General features: G+C 56.1%; 1 protein-coding gene across 1 annotated transcript; it reads left to right on the top strand.

Annotated features, from left to right (window-relative positions):
• Positions 1-22,604: 22,604 nt before the first annotated feature.
• LOC100284575 (hevamine-A) lies at positions 22,605-24,089 on the top strand. The gene has a single exon (NM_001321603.2). It carries the CDS (start codon positions 22,800-22,802, stop codon positions 23,733-23,735), a length of 936 nt encoding a protein of 311 aa, NP_001308532.1. The 5' UTR covers positions 22,605-22,799; the 3' UTR covers positions 23,736-24,089.
• Positions 24,090-24,349: the final 260 nt, after the last annotated feature.

The following is a 24,349-nucleotide window of genomic DNA, read 5'->3' as shown; positions in this document are numbered from 1 at the left end:
ATAGCACTCTCATTATCACATAGGAGTGAGACTTTGCTCAGATTGTAGCCAAAGTCCCGGAGGGTTTGCCTCATCCAAAGTAGTTGCGCGCAACACTGTCCTGCGGCAACGTACTCGGCCTCAGCGGTGGATAGGGCAACGGAAGTTTGTTTCTTAGAGTTCCATGACACCAAGGACCTTCCTAAGAATTGGCACGTCCCCGATGTACTCTTCCTATCGACCTTACATCCAGCATAGTCAGAATCTGAATATCCAATCAAGTCAAAGGTAGACCCCTTTGGATACCAGATCCCGAAGCAAGGCGTAGCGACTAAATATCTAAGAATTCGCTTCACGGCCACCAAGTGACACTCCCTTGGATCGGATTGAAATCTAGCACACATGCATACGCTAAGCATAATATCCGGTCTACTAGCACATAAATAAAGCAAAGAACCTATCATTGACCGGTATGCCTTTTGATCAACGGACTTACCTCCTTTGTTGAGGTCGGTGTGTCCGTCGGTTCCCATCGGTGTCTTTGCGAGCTTGGCGTCCTTCATCCCAAACCGCTTTAGCAAGTCTTGTGTGTACTTCATTTGGGAGATGAAGGTGCCGTCCTTGAGTTGCTTCACTTGGAACCCAAGGAAGTAGTTCAACTCGCCCATCATTGACATCTCGAATTTCTGCGTCATCACCCTGCTAAACTCTTCACAAGGCTTTTGGTTAGTAGAACCAAATATTATATCATCGACATAAATTTGGCACACAAAAAGATCACCATCGCAAGTCTTAGTAAAAAGAGTTGGATCGGCTTTCCCAAACTTGAAAGCATTAGCAATTAAAAAGTCTCTAAGGCATTCATACCATGCTCTTGAGGCTTGCTTAAGTCCATAGAGCGCCTTAGAGAGCTTACACACGTGGTCGGGAAACCGTTCATCCTCGAAGCCAGGGGGTTGCTCCACGTACACCTCCTCCTTGATCGGCCCGTTGAGGAAAGCGCTCTTCACATCCATTTGGAACAACCTGAAAGAATGGTGAGCGGCATATGCTAGCAATATACGAATAGATTCTAGCCTAGCCACAGGAGCAAAAGTCTCCTCAAAGTCCAAACCTGCGACTTGGGCATGACCTTTTGCCACAAGTCGAGCCTTGTTCCTTGTCACCACCCCGTGCTCGTCCTGTTTGTTGCGGAACACCCACTTGGTTCCCACAACATTTTGCTTGGGACGAGGCACCAGTGTCCAAACTTCATTACGCTTGAAGTTGTTGAGCTCTTCCTACATGGCCAACACCCAGTCCGGATCTAGCAAGGCCTCTTCTACCCTGAAAGGCTCAATAGAAGAGACAAAAGAGTAATGCTCACAGAAATTAACTAATCTTGAACGAGTAGTTACTCCCTTGCTAATATCTCCCAAAATTTGGTCGACGGGATGATTCCTTTGAATCGTCGCTCGAACTTGGGTTGGAGGTGCCTGAGGTGCTTCTTCCTCTTCAACTTGAACATCCTGTGCTCCCCCTTGATCACACGCCTCCTTTTGATGAACCTGTTCATCGTCTCGAGTTGGGGGATGCACCATTGTTGAGGAAGAAGGTTGATCTTGCTCCAATTGTTCCTGTGGTCGCACATCGCCAATCGCCATGGTGCGCATTGCGGCCGTTGGAACGCCTTCTTCATCTACATCATCAAGATCAACAACTTGCTCTCTTGGAGAGCCGTTAGTCTCATCAAATACAACGTCGCTAGAGACTTCAACCAAACCCGATGATTTGTTGAAGACCCTATACGTCTTTGTATTTGAGTCATAACCTAATAAAAACCCTTCTACAGCTTTGGGAGCAAATTTTGAAGTTCTACCTTTCTTCACAAGAATATAACACTTGCTCCCAAATACACGAAAGTAAGACACATTGGGTTTGTTACCGGTTAGAAGCTCATACGAAGTCTTCTTGAGGGGGCGGTGAAGGTAGACCCGGTTGATGGCGTGGCAAGCTGTCGGTGTTTCGAAACCCGGGGGGGTCCCTGGACCGACGAGTGAATTGTCGTCGCGTGCCCCAGCCCAGATGGGTCGACGCGAGGCGGAACGCGAAGGGGGGAAAGGAAGCAGCCGGAGGGAGGCAGGCGTGAGAGAGCGGATCCCGCGGCCTTCGTGTTAGCCCCGCGCCTGAGTCGGGTGCGCTTGCAGTAGGGGGATACAAGCGTCCACGCGGGAGTGGGAGCGAGCGGCCTTGCGCGAGCGCCGTCCCGTCCTTCTCCGCGCGGGCCAACCCTCTGTAAGAGGGCCCTGGTCCTCCCTTTTATAGGCGTAAGGAGAGGATCCAGGTGTACAATGGGGGGTGTAGCAGAGTGCTACGTGTCTAGCGGAGGAGAGCTAGCGCCCTAAGTACATGCCGTCGTGGCAGCCGGAGAGGTTTGGGCACCCGGTTCGTGTGGTGTCGTGGCCGTCGGAGGAGCGCTGGAGCCTGGCGGAAGAATAGCTGTCGGGGCTGTCGAGTCCTTGCTGACGTCGTCTTGCTTCCGTAAGGGGGCCGAGAGCCGTCGTCGTCACAGAGCGTGCGGGGCGCCATCATTGCCTATCTGGCGGAGCGAGCCAGATGGGACGCCGGTCTTGTTCCCCGTAGCCTGAGTCAGCTCGGGGTAGGGTAATGATGGCGCCTCCTGTCGACGTGGTCGGTCCGCGCCCTAGGTTGGGCGATGTGGAAGCTCCTCCGAGGTCGAGGTCGAGTCTGTCTTCCGTGGCCGTGGTCGAGTCCGAGCCCTTGGGTCGGGCGAGGCGGAGACCGTCGGGTGAGGCCAGGGCTGAGTCCGAGCCCTGGGGTCGGGCGAAGCGGTGTCCGTCGTCTCCTGGGGCTGAGCCCAAGTCCGAGCCCTGGGTCGGGTGGAGCGGAGTTCGCCGTCTTCCGGGGCTGAGCCCGAGTCCGAGCCCTGGGTCAGGCGGAGCGGAGTTCGCCGTCTTCTGGGGCTGAGCCCGAGTCCGAGCCCTGGGTCGGGCGGAGTGGAGTTCGCCGTCTTCCGGGGCTGAGCCCGAGTCCGAGCCCTAGGTCGGGCGGAGCGGAGTTCGCCGTCTTCCGAGGCTGAGCTCGAGTCCGAGCCCTGGGTCGGGCGAGGCAGAGTTTCCTATGACGCCCGAGGCCGGCCTTGGCTGCTGTCAGCTTCACTCTGTTGGGTGGCTCAGCAGTCAGTGCGGCGCAGGCGGCGCTGTCCTCTTGTCAGACCGGTCAGTAGAGCGGCGAAGTGGCTGCGGTCACTTCGGCTCTGTCGACTGGTGGGCGTGCGTCAGGATAAAGGTGTCAGGCCACTTTTGCATTAAATGCCCCTGCGATTTGGTCGGTCGGCGTGGCGATGTGGCCAAGGTTGCTTCTCGGTGAAGACTGGGCCTCGGGCGAGCTGACAGTGTGCCCGTTGCTGGAGGGGGGTCCTCGGGCGAGACGTAGGTTCTTCGGGGTCGGCTTCCCTTGCCCGAGGCTAGGCTCGGGCGAGGCACGATCGTGTCCCTTGAGTGGACCGTCCTTGACTTAATCGCACCCATCAGACCTTTGCAGCTTTGTGCTGATGGGGGTTACCAGCTGAGATTTAGGGGTCTTGAGGGTACCCCTAATTGTGGTCCCCGACAGTAGCCCCCGAGCCTCCAAGGGAGTACTAATACTCGCTTGGAGGCTTTTGCCGCACTTTTTTGCAAGGGGACCAGCCTTTTTTGGTTACATTCTGTTCCGGTGGGTGCGCGCGAGCGCACCCGCCGGGTGTAGCCCCCGAGGCCTCGGAGGAGTAGTTTTACTCCTTCGAGGTCTTAGTGCGTTTCGCAACACTTCAGCTGGTCTAGTTGTTCCCTCATGTGAGCTGGCCGTAGCCCGAGTGCACGGTCGGGTACCAAGTTCTCGGGCTGGTATGTTGACGCTGTCAACGGTCTGGCCGGAGCCGGGTTTGCGAGAGCAGCCCCCGAGCCTCTGCATAGGGCGAGAGGACGGTCAAGGACAGACTCGTCTTTTTTACATACGCCCCTGCGTCGCCTTTCCGCAAGGAGGAGGGGGGAAAGCGCCATGTTGCCCTCGGAGGGCGCCGAACATGGTGTTTCTGGTGAGCTGCTAGCGGGTAATCTGAGCGGACGCCCGTGCCCCATTTGCTAGGGGTCGGCTAGAGGCCCGGAGGCGCGCTCCAAAAGTACCTGCGGGTGATCTGCCGGACCCGGTCCCCTTTGACGGGGTCCGAGGGCTCGATGCCTCCCTCTGATGGGATTCCGTTACAAGATTGCTCCCGCTGGTCTCGGAAATGTCCTAGGGTACCTCGGGAGCGTAGCCCGAGCCTTGGTTATGTATCGAACGTACCCATGGTCATCCCTCGCTCTGTGTCTGAGGCGGCTGTGAACCCTTCGAGGGCCAGCCTACGAACCCCTGATCAGTAGTGGGCGCGGAGCCCGAGTGGCCTGAGGCGGCCGTTGAACCCTTCGAGGGGCCGGCCATCGAACCTCTGACCAGTATTGGGCGCAGAACCCAATCGATCTGAGGCGGCCGTTGAACCCCTCCGAGGGGCCGGCCTTCGAACCTCTGATCAGTAGGGAGGCTCGGAGCCTGTTTCCTTCACGGAGAAGGGTCCTTTTCGGGGTATCCCCCTTTCCCGGTCCCTGTTGTAAGAGAGAGAAAGAGGAAAAGGAAAAGGATGCGAAGTCGAATGACGTGGCGTACCTTTTTCGACGCGGTCATTATGGCGAAGGCGAAGCGTCGCTTGCTTCTCCCGCCTGAGGCGCCGCCTGTCCTGCCGCGGAGTTAATGCGACGGGGCGAGCGGTTCGCGAGGCGGTCGTTGCACGTGTGCGAGCCGTTCGAGGAACGGATCACGGGCGCGCCGTCTTCACGCCGTGAGAGAGGGCTCCCCCGCTGCCCCTGGATGGGACGTGAGCTTGGCTGACGACGTGACCGCTGCTTCTGCCCGCCTGTCACCGCCATTACTGCTGGCCCAATTTTGACCGCATTTGACCGTCGCGCTTGGCTGGCACTGCAGGGTTGCCTCGAGTCGCGGTATTGACTCCGCAGTCGAGGAGGCACGGTAGTGGCGTGAGTGGCGGTGCAATTGCTCACACGTAGCAACCGGCGCGCCGGTTGCATGACGCGTGGGCCTGGATCTCCATGCTGGGCTTGTTGGAGTCGAAGGGGTGCGCCCACTTGGCACGGTTGCATGCCGCCTGCATGGCTGTCCGCCCTTTCGCCCGCTGGTCTGGGCGAAAGTGGAGGAGTGCTTGTAACCGCCGGGTGGTTGCATGCACCGCGCGCGCGTGGCGGTTTGGCTTCTTCTCCCCTGGACCGGCTTGCATGACGTGTGGGACCCAGCCCCCACGCCGTGGGGGGGGGAGAATCTTGGAGCGTGTCAGAGAAGACTCAACCCGCGACGGTTGAGGGCGCAAGTGGGGAGAGTCGCCTTTAAAAAGGGGGGCGACCCCCTTGGAGGGCCACCATGTCTTCGCGCTCCCCTCATGCATCGTGTCTTTTCACCTTCCGAGCCCCCGGATGGGGGACGCCCGCAATCCTTCCGCCTTGTCATCGGAGGAACGCAACTTCGTGGAAGTTGGTACCTTTCAGCCATCGTTCGGCTTCAAGGATTTTCATCATGCAGCCCGGCTGCATCCCCTCGCCGGTGGTCACCCAAGACGGTGACCTCCAGCTTCTGGACGGGGAGAAGCAAGCCGGGCTGCGATCTTGGTCCCGCCCTCAGCTTCAAGGATGTTTATCATCCTTGCTGGGGCGGAGGCCGGGCTGAGCCGGAGCTCTACCTCCCGCGCGGGCCAGCTGGCCACCTCCTCTTCTAGCTTCTGGTGGTGGAAACCATCCTCCAGCCTTGCGGAGGAGGCGTCCTCCAGCCATGCCGGGGAAGGCGAAGTGTTGCTGTCCAGCTAGGATGCAACATTCCGTCCTTCTCCTCGCTTTCGCGGCGAGGACAGGAGTGAGGACCTGTCGGTGCGCCTTGCCGACCGTCAGCGTTAGTGGAGAGGCGGACGCCGCCGTCCGTGCTTATGTGGTGGCAGCCGGAGGAAGCTCCCCCCTCATTAAGGCCGTCAGCGCCGCCCACGGGCCGGCCCCCGGTTCTTTGGCTTTGATGTCTGTTTCGCGTCCCTTGAGTAGGGACGCGAACGAAAGCCTTCCGGTGGCCGCGCCCGTACTGGGATCATGGCTGCTGCTGTGGGGTCGGAACCGGAGTTCCGTTTGTAATGGCACCTTGAGTGCCGGTGTTTTGTTCATTGCGGCTGTCGAGGCCTGAACGTGTATGTATTTTCGGCACGGAGCCGTGTTTTTTCTTCAGTTCGAGCACTAAGACTCGCCTGTTGGTTATCTGAACCGCTTCACCAAGTGTGAGTCACCTCGTGCGAAGGAGACGAGTGAGGTATCCATATCCCGGAGGCGTAGGAGTCCCTCGGCTCGGTCAGCCATGCTGTCCGAGGCCCCTCTTGCTTAGTTAAAGGAACCCCTCGGCCGCCCTTCGATGAGCCGAAGCTGGAGGTAGCGGTGTCAGCACAGACGGGGGCAGAGTTGGCTTCGAAAAGGAGGTGTGGTTGGCCAGAGCCTTGCCGGGTCGTCCACTGGCGGAACCGACGCGGGGGTTGAGCTGCCGAGGCCACAAGCCGAGCTGATGTCTTTGGGGGACAGCTGGCCGAGGCCTCGGGGTGGCCGGCCGAGCCGCCTGCTCGGGCCGGATTCTCGAAGAAGACCCTGGCGGCGATGGCCTGGGCGTGGTGCTGATGTCGTCCTTCAGAGTGGGGGCCCTCCGACCGCGTCGCCGTCCGAGGCTAGCTCAGACCCTGCCGAAGGTGTAGTTGATGCCGATGGTGCTGCTGCCCCCTTCGGCTGTCGACGTCTGAGCCTGCAGGATCAGGTTGTCTTGTAGTGTGTGTATGTCTTCTGCGGCCGCCGAGGCCTAAACACACCGTCGTCGTGTTGTAAAGCTGCGTTTCTTTTCCTCTTGTTTCGAGTATCCGGACTCATTTGTCGGTAACAGAATTGTTTATGCGGGCGAGAGTTGCTTTTCACGGAAGGCGATGAGTGAGGTATCCGTATCCCGGAGGCGTAGGAATCCCTCGGCTCGGTCGGCCTTGCCGCTTACGCGCGCTCTTACTCGTCCATAGGGTTCTGTTACCGACGCAGTCGAGAAGGCTCGAAAAATCATTTAGGCAGAGGAGCTCTCGAGCATGAAGACTTGTTCGGTCCGCGGAGTCACTTATCCGAGCGCGAGTTACTTATCGCAGAAGGTGATGAGTGAGGTATCCGTATCCCGGAGGCGTAGGAGTCCCTCGGCTCGGTCAGCCTTGGCTGCTTACGTGTACTCCGTCGTTTTCAGGATCCACTTTTGAAGTAGTCGAAGAGCACGAAAGGCATTCTGGCAGAAAATATTTTTTTTCTTTTTTCGAGGAAAATTTCGACGCAGAGGGGGTTGCCCCCTTCTAGCCCCCGAGGGAGGGTCGGGCTTTGCCGAGGCAAGGCTGACCCTTCCTTGACGACCAGACTTGGTGTGTGAACGAGGTATGCGAGCAACTTGAAAGCGTCTTAAGGGTAGAAGCGACGTAGCTGTTGGATGTTCCAAGCGTTGCTGTAGACCTCGCCTTGGCTGTTGGCCAGCTTGTACATTCCGGGCTTCAGGACCTTGGCGATGACGAACGGCCCTTCCCAGGGAGGCGTGAGTTTGTGCCGCCCTCGGGTGTCTTGTCGCAGCCGAAGCACCAGGTCGCCCACTTGGAGGTCTCGGGACCTAACCCCTCGGGCGTGGTAGCGTCGCAGGGACTGCTGGTACCGCGCCGAGTATAGTAAGGTCACGTCCCAAGCCTCCTCCAGCTGGTCCAGTGAGTCTTCTCGGTTGGCTCGGTTGCTTTGGTCGGTGTAGGCCCTCGCCCTCGGGGAACCGTATTCCAAGTCTGTGGGCAAGATGGCCTCGGCCCCATAGACTAGAAAGAACGGTGTGAAGCCCGTGGCTCGGCTCGGCGTTGTTCTCAGACTCCAGACCACCGAGGGGAGTTCCTTCATCCACCGCTTGCTGAACTTGTTGAGGTCGTTGTAGATCCGAGGCTTGAGTCCTTGCAGGATCATGTCGTTGGCCCGCTCCACTTGCTCATTCATCATGGGGTGTGCCACGGCAGCCCAGTCCACCCGGATGTGGTGATCCTCGCAGAAGTCCAGGAACTTTCTGCCGGTGAACTAGGTACCGTTGTCGGTGATGATGGAGTTCGGGACCCCAAAGCGATGGATGATGTTGGTGAAGAACGCCACCGCCTGTTCGGACCTAATGCTGTTTAGGGGTCGGACCTCGATCCACTTGGAGAATTTGTCAATGGCGACCAACAGGTGCGTGTAGCCCCCGGGTGCCTTCTGCAAGGGGCCAACGAGGTCCAGACCCCACACAGCAAACGACCAGGTGATGGGTATGGTTTGCAGAGCCTGAGCGGGCAGGTGGGTCTGCCTCGCGTAGAACTGACACCCTTCGCAGGTGCGGACAATTCTAGTAGCGTCGGCCACCGCCGTCGGCCAGTAGAATCCTTGTCGGAAGGCGTTTCCAACGAGGGTTCGAGGTGCTGCGTGATGGCCGCAAGCCCCCGAGTGTATCTCTTGCAAGAGCTCCTGGCCTTCGGTGATGGAAATGCATCGCTGGAGGATGCCTGAGGGGCTGCGGTGATAGAGCTCCTTCCCATCTCCCAGCAAGACGAAAGACTTAGCGCGCCGCGCCAACCGCCGAGCTTCGGCTTGGTCGAGGGGCAGCTCTCCTCGGTGGAGATATTGCAGGTACGGGGTCTGCCAGCTTTGATTAGGCGTGACCTCGCTCGGTTCCCCCTCGACATGCAGTGCCTCACCCTCGGGGGCCGAGGGTACCTTGGGCTGAGCAGAAGGTACCTCGGACTGGGCCGAGGGTACCTCGGACTGCGCCGAGGGTGCCTCGGGCGGAGCCGAGGGTGCCTCGGGCTCGGGCGTGTCCTCGGTCTTGACGGAGGGTTGATGCAGGTCTCGGGAGAATACGTCCGGGGGAACTGTTGTTCGTCCCGAGGCTATTTTAGCCAGCTCGTCCGCAGTCTCGTTGTAGCGTCGGGCGATGTGGTTGAGCTCGAACCTGTAGAACTTGTCTTCCATGCGCCGAACCTCATCGCAGTAGGCTTCCGTCTTCGGGTCGCGGCAGTGGGAGTTCTTCATGACTTGGTCGATGACGAGCTGCGAGTCACCGCGAGCGTTGAGGTGTCGGACCCCTAGCTCGATGGCGATTTGCAACCCGTTTACCAGAGCCTCGTACTCAGCCACGTTGTTGGACGCTGGGAAGTGGAGGCGTAGCACGTAGCGTAGGTGCTTCCCGAGGGGCGAGACGAAGAGGAGGCCTGCGCCGGCCCCCGTCTTCATCAGCGACCCGTCGAAAAACATGGTCCAGAGCTCCGGTTGGATCGGAGCCGTCGGGAGCTGGGTGTCGGCCCATTCAGCCACGAAGTCCGCCAGGACCTGGGACTTGATGGCCTTCCGAGGGGCGAACGAGATCGTCTCGCCCATGATCTCCACCACCCACTTCGCAATTCTACCCGAGGCCTCTCGGGACTGGATGATCTCTCCTAGGGGAAGGATGACACCACAGTCACCGGATGAGACTCGAAGTAGTGTCGCAACTTCCGCCGTGTCAGGATCACCGCGTACAACAGCTTCTGGATTTGTGGATAGCGGATCTTGGTCTCGGACAGTACCTCACTGATGAAGTAGACTGGCCTCTGGACGGGCAATGCATGCCCTTCTTCTCGTCTCTCAACCACGATCGCGGCGCTAACCACCTGGGTGGTTGCGGCGACGTAGATCAAGAGGGCTTCTCCGGCAGCGGTGGGGCACCAAGATGGGCGCGTTCGTGAGGAGCGCCTTCAGGTTCCTGAGGGCTTCCTCGACCTTGGGAGTCCAAGCGAAGCACTCAGCTTTTCTTAAGAGGCGGTACAGAGGCAGACCTCTTTCGCCGAGGCGGGAGATGAAGCGGCTCAGAGCCGCGAGACATCCCATGACCCTCTGTACGCCTTTCAAGTCCTTGATTGGCCCCATGCTGGTGATGGCTGCGATCTTCTCCGGGTTGGCTTCGATGCCCCGCTCGGAGACGATGAACCCCAAGAGCATGCCTCGGGGGACCCCGAAGACACACTTTTCGGGATTAAGCTTCACGCCTTTCGCCTTGAGACATCGGAATGTCGCTTCAAGGTCGGAAAGGAGGTCGGAGGCCTTCCTCGTCTTGACTACGATGTCATCGACGTAGGCCTCGACCGTTCGGCCGATGTGTTCGCCAAACACATGGTTCATGCATCGCTGGTACGTTGCCCCCGCATTCCTCAAACCAAACGGCATTGTAACATAGCAGTACATGCCGAAGGGTGTGATGAATGAAGTCGCGAGCTGGTCGGACTCTTTCATCCTGATCTGATGATACCCTGAGTAGGCATCGAGGAAAGATAGGGTTTCGCACCCAGCAGTGGAATCCACGATCTGATCGATGCGAGGCAGAGGGTAGGGAACCTTCGGACATGCTTTGTTTAGACCAGTGTAGTCTACACACATCCGCCATTTCCCCCCTTTCTTTCTCACAAGCACAGGGTTGGCAAGCCATTCGGGATGGAATACCTCTTTGATGAACCCGGCCGCTAGTAGCTTGTGGATCTCCTCGCCTATGGCTCTGCGCTTTTCTTCGTCGAATCGGCGCAGAGGTTGCTTCACGGGTCGGGCCCCAGCTCGAATATCCAGAGAGTGCTCGACGACTTCCCTCGGTATGCCGGGCATGTCCGAAGGACTCCACGCGAAAACGTCGGCGTTCGCGCGGAGAAAGTCGACGAGCACTGCTTCCTATTTGGGGTTGAGCTCGGAACCGATCCGAATCTGCTTGGAGGCGTCATCGCAGGGTTCAAGAGGGACAGACTTGACCGTCTCCGCTGGTTCGAAGTTGTCGGCGTGGCGCTTCACGTCGGGCGCCTCCCTAGAGAGGCTCTCCAGGTCAGCGATGAGGGCCTCGGATTCGGCGAGGGCCTCGGCGTACTCCACGCACTCCACGTCGCATTCGTACGCGTGTCGGTACATGGGCCCGACGGTGATGACCCTGTTGGGGCCCGACATCTTGAGCTTGAGGTAGGTGTAGTTGGGGACGGCCATGAACTTGGCGTAGCATGGCCTCCCCAGCACTGCGTGGTAGGTTCCTCGAAACCCGACCACTTCGAACGTGAGGGTCTCCTTTTGAAAGTTGGAGGGCGTCGCGAAGCAGACGGGTAGGTCGAGTTGTTCAAGGGGTTGAACGCGCTTCCCGGGGACGATCCCGTGGAAAGGCGCAGCGCCCGTCCGAACCGAGGACAGATCGATCCGCAGGAGCCCGAGGGTCTCGGCGTAGATGATGTTGAGGCCGCTGCCTCCGTCCATGAGGACCTTGGTGAGCCTGACGTTGCCGATGATGGGGTCGACAACAAGTGGGTATCTCCCCGGGCTCGGCACGTAGTCTGGATGGTCGGCCCGGTCGAAGGTGATGGGCTTGTCGGACCAGTCTAGGTAGACTGGCGCTGCCACCTTTACCGAGCAGACCTCCCGATGCTCTTGCTTGCGGTGACGAGCCGAGGCGTTCACCACTTGCCCGCCGTAGATCATGAAGCAGTCGCGGACCTCGGGGAACCCTCCTGCCTTGTGATCTTCCTCCTTCGCGTCGTCGAGGGCCTTGCCACCCTCCGCGGGTGGCCTGGCCTTGTGGAAGTGTCATCGAAGCATGGCACACTCCTCGAGGGTGTGCTTGACGGGCCCCTGATGATAGGGACACGGCTCCTTGAGCATCTTGTCGAAGAGGTTGGCACCTCCGGGAGGCTTCCGAGGGTTCTTGTACTCAACAGCGGCGACAAGGTCCGCGTCAGCGGTGTCGCGTTTCGCTTGCGACTTCTTCTTGCCCTTCTTCTTGGCGCCGCGCTGAGTTGACGCCTCGGGAGCATCTTCCGGCGGGCGGCCCTGGGGCTGCTTGTCCTTCCGGAAAATGGCCTCAACCGCCTCCTGGCCAGAGGCGAACTTGGTGGCGATGTCCATCAGCTCGCTCGCCCTGGTGGGGGTCTTGCGACCCAGCTTGCTCACTAGGTCGCGGCAGGTGGTGCCGGCGAGGAACGCACCGATGACATCTGAATCGGTGACGTTGGGCAGCTCTGTGCGCTGCTTCGAGAATCGCCGGATGTAGTCCCGGAGAGACTCTCCCGGCTGCTGGCGGCCGCTTCGGATATCCCGGGAGTTTCCAGGGCGCACGTATGTGCCCTGGAAATTGCCGGCGAAGGCTTGGACCAGGTCGTCCTAGTTGGAGATCTGCCCCGGGGGCAGGTGCTCCAGCCAGGCTCGAGCGGTGTTGGAGAGGAACAGGGGGAGGTTGCGGATGATGAGGTTGTCATCGTCCGTTCCACCCAGTTGGCAGGCCAGCCGATAGTCCGTGAGCCACAGTTTCGGTCTCGTCTCCCCCGAGTACTTTGTGATAGTAGTCGGGGTTCGGAACCGGGTCGGGAATGGTGCCCGTCGTATGACGCGGCTGAAAGCCTGCGGACCGGGTGGTTCGGGCGAAGGACTCTGATCCTCCCCGCTGTCGTAGCGTCCCCCACGCCTGGGGTGGTAGCCTCGGCGTGCCCTGTCGTCGAGGTGGGCCCGACGGCTGTGATGATGACGCTCGTTGCCGAGGCGACCCGGGACTGCAGGCGCTGTGTTGCGCGTGCGCCCGGAGTGGACCGAGGCTTCCCGCATGAATCGGGAAGTCGCGGCGCGATGTTCCGAGGGGAACCCCTGCCTTCGGGAGGCAGAGCTTTCGGCCCGTCGGAACGCGGCGTCCTCCAGGAGATTCTTGAGCTCTCCCTGGATACGTCGCCCCTCGGTGGTTGATGGCTCCGGCATCGCGCTGAGGAGTATTGCCGCTGCAGCCAGGTTCTGGCCGACTCCGCTGGAATCCGGCGGTGGCCTCACCCTGACGTCGTCGGCGATGCGGTGCTGGATGTCCTGGGGGAGATGACGCGCTTCTCCGGCCGGGGGTTGGACCGCCCATTCCTGCCCGATGTCCCGGCGGATCGGCACAAGCGTTCCTGCTCCCTCGTCGAGCCTGGCCTGCCTCTCGCGGATTTGCTCGAGCTGTGGGTCAGGACCCCCCGCCGGGACGGGGACTACAACTAGCTCCCGAAGGATGTCAACGTGAGGCACGGGCCTAGGGGGATCACCATTTTCCGGCATACAAGATGGTTGCCTTCGCCGGGACCCCCTAGATCAACGTGGAAACATTCACGACTTGGGTCGTGGTCCTCGTTGTCGAGGCCGCGGCTGCCGTCGGAACAGTCGGAACGACAGTAGTCACATGCGGTCATGAAGTCCCGCACGGCACTGGGGTTACCAAGTCCGGAGAAATCCCAACAAAGGTCGGGCTCGCCATCTTCCTCGGACCCCGAGGGCTTGTAGGTCGAGTCGGCCGTCAGTTGGTCCCAGGGTGACCGCACACGATACCCCAGAGGGTTTGGACTCGCCTCTAAGAGAGTGCTCACCGAAGCGGAGTCGCTTGGTGGGTCGAGGCCGAATCCAAATGACGCGAGATGGGAATCGGTCGGTACCTTTCGGTCGACGGTCGGTGACGAGGTCGCGTCTGGGACTGACTGCACCATTGTCTCAGGTACGAGGGTGACGCCCGTCAAGTCCTTCGCGAGCGTGCTGGCGTCGTGCGTTTGCTTGAGATTGGCGTGTTGCGGGGAGGCGGCGCTCGTCTTTGTCTCAGACGCGAGATCGATGCCCGACGCACCCTTCGTTGGGGCGCCGGCGCCGTCGACTCGCTCGACAGCCAACGAGGTGCCGCTTCCCGCTTGGCCTTGGTTTCCCCGCCTCCTCCTCCGTCAGCGGGGGAGGGGACGGGACAAGCCCGAATGTCGTCCTTCCACCACGTGGGGAAGGCGTCGTCGATTTCCCCGCCGGCGAGCGGGTTGTCGACCGTCGTTGTCGCTGTCGCGCGGCGGGGGAAGGAGTATCATGTCGTAGCTGCCGTCGAGGGACATCAACTCAAGATTCCCGAAACGGAGCACCGTCCCGGGCCGGAAAGGTTGCTGGAGTCTGCCCATCTGGAGCTTGACGAGAAGTTGTTCGTCAACACGCAGCAGGCCCCTACCTAGCGCGCCAACTGTCGGTGTTTCGAAACCCGGGGGGTCCCTGGACCGACGAGTGAATTGTCGCCACGTGCCCCAGCCCAGATGGGTCAACGCGAGGCGGAACGCGAAGGGGGGAAAGGAAGCAGCCGGAGGGAGGCAGGCATGAGAGAGCGGATCCTGCGGCCTTCGTGTTAGCCCCGCGCCTGAGTTGGGTGCGCTTGCAGTAAGAGGATACAAGCGTCCACGCGGGAGTGGGAGCGAGCGGCCTTGCGCGAGCGCCGTCCCGTCCTTCTCCGCGCGGTCCAACCCTCTGTAAGAAGGCCCTGGTCCTCCCTTTTATAGGCGTAAGGAGAGGATCCAGGTGTACAATGGGGGGTGTAGCAGAGTGCTACGTGTCTAGCGGAGGAGAGCTAGCGCCCTAAGTACATGCCGTCATGGCAGCCGGAGAGGTTTGGGCACCCGGTTCGTGTGGTGTCGTGGCCGTCGGAGGAGCGCTGGAGCCTGGCGGAAGGACAGTTGTCGGGGCTGTCGAGTCCTTGCTGACGTCCTCTTGCTTCCGTAAGGGGGCCGAGAGCCGCCGTCGTCACAGAGCGTGCGGGGCGCCATCATTGCCTATCTGGCGGAGCGAGCCAGATGGGACGCCGGTCTTGTTCCCCGTAGCCTGAGTCAGCTCGGGGTAGGGTAATGATGGCGCCTCCTGTCGACGTGGTCGGTCCGCGCCCTAGGTTGGGCGATGTGGAGGCTCCTCCGAGGTCGAGGTCGAGTCTGTCTTCCATGGCCGTGGTCGAGTCCGAGCCCTTGGGTCGGGCGAGGCGGAGACTGTCGGCTGAGGCCAGGGCTGAGTCCGAGCCCTGGGGTCGGGCGAAGCGGAGTCCGTCGTCTCCTGGGGCTGAGCCCAAGTCCGAGCCCTGGGTCGGGCGGAGCGGAGTTCGCCGTCTTCCGGGGCTGAGCCCGAGTCCGAGCCCTGGGTCGGGCGAGGCGGAGTTTCCTATGACGCCTGAGGCCGGCCTTGGCTGCTGTCAGCTTCACTCTGTCGGGTGGCTCAGCAGTCAGTGCGGTGCAGGCGGCGCTGTCCTCTTGTCAGACCGGTCAGTAGAGCGGCGAAGTGAATGCGGTCACTTTGGCTCTGTCGACTGGTGGGCGTGCGTCAGGATAAAGGTGTCAGGCCACTTTTGCATTAAATGCCCCTGCGATTTGGTCGGTCGGCGTGGCGATGTGGCCAAGGTTGCTTCTCGGTGAAGACTGGGCCTCGGGCGAGCTGACAGTGTGCCCGTTGCTGGAGGGGGGGTCCTCGGGCGAGACGTAGGTTCTCCGGGGTCAGCTTCCCTTGCCCGAGGTTAGGCTCGGGCGAGGCACGATCGTGTACCTTGAGTGGACCGATCCTTGACTTAATCGCACCCATCAGGCCTTTGCAGCTTTGTGCTGATGGGGGTTACCAGCTGAGATTTAGGGGTCTTGAGGGTACCCCTAGTTATGGTCCCCGACACAAGCCGTGTTCACGGCTTCCGACCAAAAGCGCTCGGAGGTCTTGAACTCTCCAAGCATAGTCCTCGCCATATCGATGAGCGTCATGTTCTTCCTCTCTACCACACCATTTTGCTGTGGTGTGTAGGGAGCGGAGAACTCGTGCTTGATCCCTTCCTCCTCAAGATACTCCTCCACTTGTAGGTTCTTAAATTCGGACCCGTTGTCGCTCCTTATCTTCTTCACCTTGAGCTCAAACTCATTTTGAGCTCTCCTGAGGAAGCGCTTGAGGGTCCCTTGGGTTTCAGATTTATCCTGCAAAAAGAATACCCAAGTGAAGCGGGAAAAATCATCAACTATAACAAGACCATACTTACTTCCTCCTATGCTTAGATAGGCGACGGGTCCGAAGAGGTCCATATGAAGCATCTCCAAGGGTCTTGATGTGGTCATCACATTTTTGGTGTGATGAGAGCTTTCCACCTGTTTCCCTGCTTGACAAGCTGCACAAGGTCTATCTTTTTCGAAATGCACATTAGCTAGACTTATCACGTGTTCTCCCTTTAGAAGCTTGTAGAGGTTCTTCATCCCCACATGTGCTAAGCGGCGATGCCACAGCCAGCCATGCAAGTCTTAGCAATTAAGCATGCATCTAGACCGACCTCTTCTTTTGCAAAATCAACCAAATAAAGTTTGTCGTCTAGTACACCCTTAAAAGCTAGTGAACCATCACACCTTCTAAAGACAGACACATCTACATTTGTGAATAGACAATTATATCCCATATTGCATAATTGACTAACAGATAACAAATTATATCCAAGAGACTCAACTAAAAACACATTAGATATAGAGTGCTCGGATGAAATAGCAATTTTACCTAACCCTTTTACCTTGCCTTGGTTCCCATCACCGAATATTATTGAATCTTGGGAATCCTTGTTTTTGACGTAGGAGGTGAACATCTTCTTCTCCCCCGTCATATGGTTTGTGCATCCGCTGTCGATAATCCAGCTTGAACCCCCGGATGCATAAACCTGCAAGGCAAATTTAGGCTTGGGTCTTAGGTACCCAACTCTTGTTGGGTCCTACAAGGTTAGTCACAATTGTCTTAGGGACCCAAATGCAAGTTTTATCTCCCTTGCATCTTGCCCCTAACTTCCTAGCAATCACCTTCTTATTCTTTCTACAAATGGCAAATGAAGCATTGCAAGCATGATATATTGTAGAAGGTTCATTAACTTTCTTAGGAACATTAACAACATTTCTCCTAGGCATATGATGAACAACATTTCTCCTAGCAACATTTCTATCATGCACAACACAGGAACTAGAAGCAGTCATAGCATGAGAATCAAAAGCATCATAACTTCTAAAGGCATTCCTAGAATGTCTCCTATCATTATACATGAAAGCATGGTTCTTTTGCACACTACTAGCCATAGGGGCCTTCCCTTTCTCCTTGGCGGAGATGGAAGCCTTATGGCTTGTTAAGTTCTTGACTTCCCTCTTGAAGCCAAGACCATCCTTAATTGAGGGGTGTCTACCAATCGTGTAGGCATCCCTTGCAAATTTTAGCTTGTCAAATTCACTCTTGCTAGTCTTAAGTTGAGCATTAAGACTAGCCACTTCATCATTTAATTTAGAAATGCAAACTAGGTGTTCACTACAAGCATCAATGTCAAAATCTTTACACCTAGTGCAAATCATAACATGTTCTACACAAGAGTTAGATTTATTTGCTACTTCTAGTTTAGCATTTAAATCATTGTTAATTCTCTTTAAGCTAGAGATAGAGTCATGACATGTAGACAATTCACTAGAAAGCATTTCATTCCTTTTAACTTCTAGAGCAAGTGAATTTTGTGCACTAACAAATTTATCATGATCTTCATATAAAAGGTCCTCTTATTTCTCTAAAACTCTATCCTTTTCATTCAAGGCATCAATCAATTCATTAATCTTGTCTATTTTACTTCTATCCAATCCCTTGAACAAACTAGAGTAATCTATTTCCTCATCACTAGACTCATCATCACTAGAAGAATCATAAGTAGTATTGTCTCGAGTACATACCTTCTTCTCCTTCGCCATGAGGCATGTGTGACGCTCGTTGGGGAAGAGGGATGACTTGTTGAAGGCGGTGGCGGCGAGTCCTTCATTGTCAGAGTCGGATGACGAACAATTCGAGTCCCACTCCTTGCCAAGGTGTGCCTCGCCCTTAGCCTTCTTGTATGCCTTCTTCTTCTCCCTCTTGCTCCCTTGTTCCTGGTCACTTCCATTATCGGGACAGTTAGCGATAAAATGACCAATCTTACCACATTTGAAGCATGAGCGCTTCCCCTTTGTCTTGGTCTTGCTTGGCTGTCCCTTGCGACCCTTTAGCGCCGTCTTGAAGCGCTTGATGATGAGGGCCATCTCTTCATCATTAAGCCCGACCGCCTCTACTTGCGCCACCTCGCTAGGTAGCGCCTCCTTGCTCCTCGTTGCCTTGAGAGCAATAGTTTGAGGCTCTTGGATTGGTCCATTTAGTGCATCGTCGACGTATCTCGCCTCCTTGATCATCATTCGCCCGCTTACGAATTTCCCAAAAACTTCTTCGGGCGACATCTTGGTGTACCTAGGATTTTCACGAATATTGTTCACCAGATGTGGATCAAGTACAGTAAAGGACCTTAGCATTAGACGAACAACGTCGTGGTCCGTCCATCGCGTGCTTCCGTAGCTCCTTATCTTGTTGATGAGGGTCTTGAGCCGGTTGTATGTTTGGGTTGGCTCCTCGCCCCTTATCATCGCGAATCTTCCAAGCTCGCCCTCCACCAACTCCATTTTGGTGAGCAAGGTGACGTCGTTCCCCTCATGAGAGATCTTGAGGGTGTCCCAGATCTGCTTGGCATTCTCCAAGCCGCTCACCTTATGGTACTCATCCCTGCACAAAGATGCTAACAACACAGTAGTAGCTTGTGCATTTTTATGAATCTGTTCATTAATAAATATAGGACTATCCGAGCTATCAAATTTCATTCCATTCTCAACAATCTCCCATATGCTTGGATGGAGAGAGAACAAGTGACTACGCATTTTGTGACTCCAAAATCCGTAGTCCTCCCCATCAAAGTGTGGAGGTTTGCCAAGAGGGATGGAAAGCAAATGAGCATTTGAACTCTGAGGAATACGAGAGTAATCGAAAGAAAAATTCGAATTAACCGTCTTTCTTTTCTCGTAGTCGTTGTCGTCGTCCTTGTGGGAAGAAGTGGACTCGTCGCTGTCGTCGTAGTAGACGATCTCCTTGATGCGTCTCGTCTTCTTCTTCCCATCTTTGCGTTTGTAGCCCGAGCCCGAGTCGGTAGGCTTGTCATCCTTCGGCTCGTTGACGAAGGACTCCTTCTCCTTATCGTTGATCACAATTCCCTTCCCCTTAGGATCCATCTCTTCGGACGATTAGTCCCTTCGTGAAGAGAACGGCTCCGATACCAATTGAGAGCACCTAGAGGGGGGGTGAATAGGTGATCCTGTGAAACTTGAAAACTTAATGCCACAAAACTTGGTTAGGTGTTAGTACAATAATGCCAAGTGGCTAGAGAGGAGTCTCAACAAAACACAATAACCACGAGAGATCAATCACAGAGATGGCACAGTGGTTTATCCCGTGGTTCGGCCAAGACCAACGCTTGCCTACTCCACGTTGTGGCGTCCCAACGGACGTGGGTTGCAATCAACCCCTCTCAAGCGGTCCAAAGACCCACTTGAATACCACGGTGTTTTGTTTGCTTTACTATATCCCATTTGCGAGGAATCTCCACAACTTGGAGCCTCTCGCCCTTACACTTGAAGTTCACAAAGAAGCACGGAGTAAGGGAGGGATGAGCAACGCACACAAGACACAAAAATCAGAGTGTCAACACGCACACAAGTCGCAACAAGAGCTCGCAACAAAACCCGACGAGTTCACAACTCAACTAGAGCTCTAGATGCTATCACGAAGAAACAAATGCGTGGAATCGAAGTCTTGGTGCTTAGGAATGATTTGAGAATGCTTGGTGTGCTCATCCATGCGCCTAGGGGGTCCCTTTTATAGCCCCAAGGCAGCTAGGAGCCGTTGAGAGCATTCCAGGAAGGCAGATCTTGCCTTCTGTCGCCTGGCGCACCGGACAGTCCGGTGCACCACCGGACACTGTCCGGTGCGGATTTCTTTCCTTCTATGGCGCAGTCGACCGTTGAAGATCCAGAGTCGTTTGGCGCACCGGACACTGTCCGGTGCACACCGGACAGTCCGGTGCACCAATGTGACCGTTGGCTCGGCCACGCGTCACGCGCGGAATCCTCGGCCGACCGTTGCCCCGGCTGACCGTTGGCTCACCGGACAGTTCGGTGCACACCGGACAGTCCGGTGAATTATAGCCGTACGCCGTTAATCATCTCCCGAGAGCAACGAGTTCGCCTGTGAACGGCTCACCGGACAGTCCGGTGCACCACCGGACAGTCCGGTGAATTATAGCCGTACACCGCCGTCGAAGTCCCGAGAGCAGCAAGTTCGCCAGAGTCAGCCTGGCGCACCGGACACTGTCCGGTGCACCACCGGACAGTCCGGTGCACCCAGACTGAGCAGACTTTGGCTGAACAAAGTCATCTCTTCTCTAACTTGATTTTTCCTGTTTCCAGCACTTAGACACAATACATTAGTCCATAAAACAATGTACTAAGTCTAGAAACATACCTCTTGACATGATTTGCACTTTGTCCACCACTTTGCATATACTAACATAGAGCTTCGCTCCGCTCCTATTCTCTTGAAAATCAAACATATAAAAAAATAGGAATAGAGTCACTCCATTCTCTTCTATCCTCAACCAAACACACCTAAGATTCTCAAGATGTGTCAGGGAAGATTTTATTATACTAGACGATAGAGGTGAGCACATCCAACACATAACCAATCACAAAGTATCATACTTTGCGTTTAAATGTGTAAGAAATTAAAACGGCATGCTGCATATATTAATATGGGCCTCTTTTATAGTGCATAAAGCCTAATACAGGTAAACAATTCAACCATAGCAACACCCTTCAGGCTTAATGAAGGTTTAGATTATGATGCAAGACAAGCTCCCATCCTATATAAATATAGGGAGCTTAGACTGTCTACAACGCACAGCTCTACGGCTCGCATCCCCTATTACTGTGCTCATGCAAGAGGCAAAAATCACCCCCTTCCTCCCGCATTGCCTCCCCCTGCAGTGCCCCCTACCTGGCGTTCCCCTTCTCTCTCCCTCCTATTCTGGCGCTGCCCGTTGCTACTGTTGACAGTCTCGTGTTTCGTGCCCGAGTAATTGTTAGTTGATAACAAATTGATAATAGATGTAAAGTAGGGATAGAAAAATATATTTTATGTGTAGGGGATATATAGGGAAATATATAGAGGGAACGGTTGCGGTAAGAGTAAATATAGGAAAGAGAATCTTATTAACGTGGCTATATAGTAGCATTTAGAGGAAAAAATTTAGAAGACATCGCTGCAGACAGCCTTATCAGGTGCAAACCAACCATTTGATGCAAAACTAGAATTCCAAATTGCGGTGGAGCCTCTATCTGCTCTGCCTGCTCTGTGCTCTCTGCTAGTGTGGCATCAGCACGTGAACCGCCGTTTCCCTTTTTTTTTCGCCGCTGTTGAAGTTGGAACTTCGAATCAAGTTAACGCTAGAACTGAAAGAAGGCAAGGAGCAGTTGGTCTGGTCCGGACGGGTGTCTATTCCTTTGTCCAGCCGTCCAGCCGTCCAGGGGCACTACAATCTCTTCTGACGTGTTTGGTTTGATGAATCACTCTATCAAATTGAAGTGGTGCATCATGGGTCCATTTCTTAAATTTGGTGGGATAACTCTATTCCACATATTATTACTAAACAACTAACTATGAGAAATGAGGTCGTGATGGATTAACTCATTCTATTCCACAAATCAAACAAAAAAGTGAGGAGTGAGAAGATGATGGACTATATCATTCCTCAAACCAAACACTCCATTCATTCTTCAACCAGTCTCCAATCTCCATACGTTAGACTGGCTCCAACAGGTCCTCTAAAGGGCCCTCTACCTTAAATTTAGAGGATACAACGCACTCTATCCAATCCAGCAAAAGACTGCAAACGAGTCTCTAAATTTTAGAGTGTGGTCTTCAGCCGCTAAATGTGGAGATACACTGTAGATCCGGTATCCTGCGCGAGATGGTTCTTTTAGCTGCTAGTGTACCTGGTGTATGTCCTTTTTATTATCTTTTATTTTTTGTCGACCAATGATGTAAAGAGAGAGAGAGTAGAGAACAGACTTTAGAGGATAAATTTAGAGGACTTTGTTGGAGACGCTGAAAATATAGAGAACGAACTTTTTTATAGTATGCTGTAAATGACAGAGAATATTTCTTTAGAGGATGAAATTTAGAGGATGTTGCTGGAGATAGTCTTATACGTACGCGCTGGCCCATCCCTAGTTGGTTAATCATTTGGATCGGGGCGACAGATTTGAGCGGTTTTTTTTTTTTGGCTTAGGCCTTGTTCGTTTACGTCGGATTGCACCCGGAATCGTTCCAGCTAATCAAAGTTTATATAAATTAGAGAAGCAATCCGGCTAGGAATCGTTCCGATCCACCAATCCGGTAGAAACGAACAAGGCCTTAAGAACCGAGTAAGACGACGATGCGTGACTCTGATGACGTCGCTCTGCTCATCAAACAGGGCCGATGAGCTCGTCCCCTTTGCTGTCTGATTCAGCGAAGGACGGCAGGAAAGGTGATTGTTCTCGCTATCAAAACCAAGCCAAGCTTTGTGGCCCTGGCTGGCCGTGGAAATGGACAGCGACTCAGCGAACAGCTGAGTCGTCTCTGACTGAGAGTAGCACCGAGGCCGACTTGGTTGCCATTAGCAGGAGAGGGCGTGCGGTTGATGCGCATGCATGATCGCGTCAAACGGAAACGCACTGTCCAAGTGTCCAGCGGCACATTGCCCTCGCGCACTGAGCGTTTAGTGAATTCTGACTTTATGAGCAGAGGCACGCGTGACAAAACTCGAAGAGCTGAGGAGGGAATGGTCGTCGCACTTGGACGCCCGATCAGTGGAGGCCGCTGTGTCTGTTCCATCAAAAGTCAATAGCGACGACCCTCGCGCACAGCGTCAGCGGTCAAACACTGCCGCCGACGACGCAGGCAGGACGCACTATCGTCGTAGCGCGCGCGCGATATATAAAGGCCATACCAAAGAGCTCGAGAAACAAGATGGGTAGGAGAAGCAGCCAGTTTCCGTCAATGGCACTGGCCATGGCCACGGTGCTGATGGCACTGGGCGGGGTAGCCGCCACAGCGCGCGCCGGCGGCGGCATCGCCATCTACTGGGGCCAGAACGGCAACGAGGGGACGCTGGCGCAGACCTGCGCCACGGGCAACTACAGGTTCGTCAACGTGGCCTTCCTCCCGACGTTCGGCAGGGGCCAGACGCCGGCGCTGAACCTGGCGGGCCACTGCGACCCGGCGAGCGGCGGGTGCACGGGCGTGGGCGCGGACGTCAAGGCGTGCCAGCGCATGGGCGTCAAGGTCCTGCTCTCCATCGGCGGGGGCGTCGGCAGCTACGGCCTCTCGTCCCGGGCCGACGCCCGGAGCGTCGCGGCGTACCTCTGGGACAACTACCTCGGCGGCGGCGGGTCCGAGTCCAGGCCCCTCGGCGACGCCGTCCTCGACGGCGTCGACTTCGACATCGAGAGCGGCGGGGGCATGTACTGGGACGACCTGGCCCGGTTCCTCAAGTCCTACTCCCGGCGCGGGCGCGGGCGCGCGCGGAGGCCCGTGTACCTGTCGGCGGCGCCGCAGTGCCCGTTCCCGGACGCGTCGCTGGGCACCGCGCTCGCCACGGGGCTGTTCGACTACGTGTGGGTGCAGTTCTACAACAACCCGCCGTGCCAGTACAGCGCGAGCGCCGGCGTGGGCAGCCTGGCGCAAGCGTGGGCGCAGTGGACGTCCATCAGGGCGGGGCGGGTGTTCCTCGGCCTCCCCGCCGCGCCCCAGGCCGCTGGCAGCGGGTTCGTGCCGGCGAGCGACCTCGTGGCGCAGGTGCTGCCGGTGGTCAAGAACTCCACCAAGTACGGGGGCATCATGCTCTGGTCGAGGTACTACGACGGGCTCACGGGGTACAGCGACGCGGTCAAGTCCTACGTGTGAGCTAGGCAGCCTCGTGTCATGTCGGGCGTGCAGGAGGGAGTAGGACTGTAGGAGGCACATGCTTCCATGTGCGTGCACGTGCGGGGCGTTATCATACCTATGGGTATACTGGGTCGCTATTCGCTAAGGAAGAGACTGGAAAGAAGCAAATCGCAAATACAGCTTCTTACTACTACTTTGCAAACTTCAGTTCGTTTCGGATGATCACCTTTTTTTCAGATTCAGAACATTTGTGCCTTAAAGTACACTAGATTGTTGCTGCTGCTGCTATAGACAGGGACTATTCCGACACACACACACACACACAGACAGTTCAGAGATAGATGGCACAAAACGAAGTTCAGAATTGTTCCTTGTGTGTTTGTCTGTTTGATACTCGTATACTGTCTGTCTACCGATAAATAGAGGTTGCTTCCGTAAATTGATGGCCAGACTGGGCTGTGTGGGCTTGATAAGTTGAAAATCAACGAGAGGACGACATGGTCCGGCCCAGCAAGACTTGGACGGCCATTACTACACCTACATTGCGCAGCCTATCTGGTCTCACTCTGCTATAAGCCTATAACTGCATTTTGCCCATAAAATAAAGGGAAATTTGGATCCATACCATTAAA

Source organism: Zea mays, chromosome 3 (genome assembly GCF_902167145.1).
Source record: "Zea mays cultivar B73 chromosome 3, Zm-B73-REFERENCE-NAM-5.0, whole genome shotgun sequence".
Classification (NCBI taxonomy): Eukaryota; Viridiplantae; Streptophyta; class Magnoliopsida; order Poales; family Poaceae; genus Zea; species Zea mays.
This window is presented reverse-complemented; position numbering and strand designations above follow the sequence as displayed.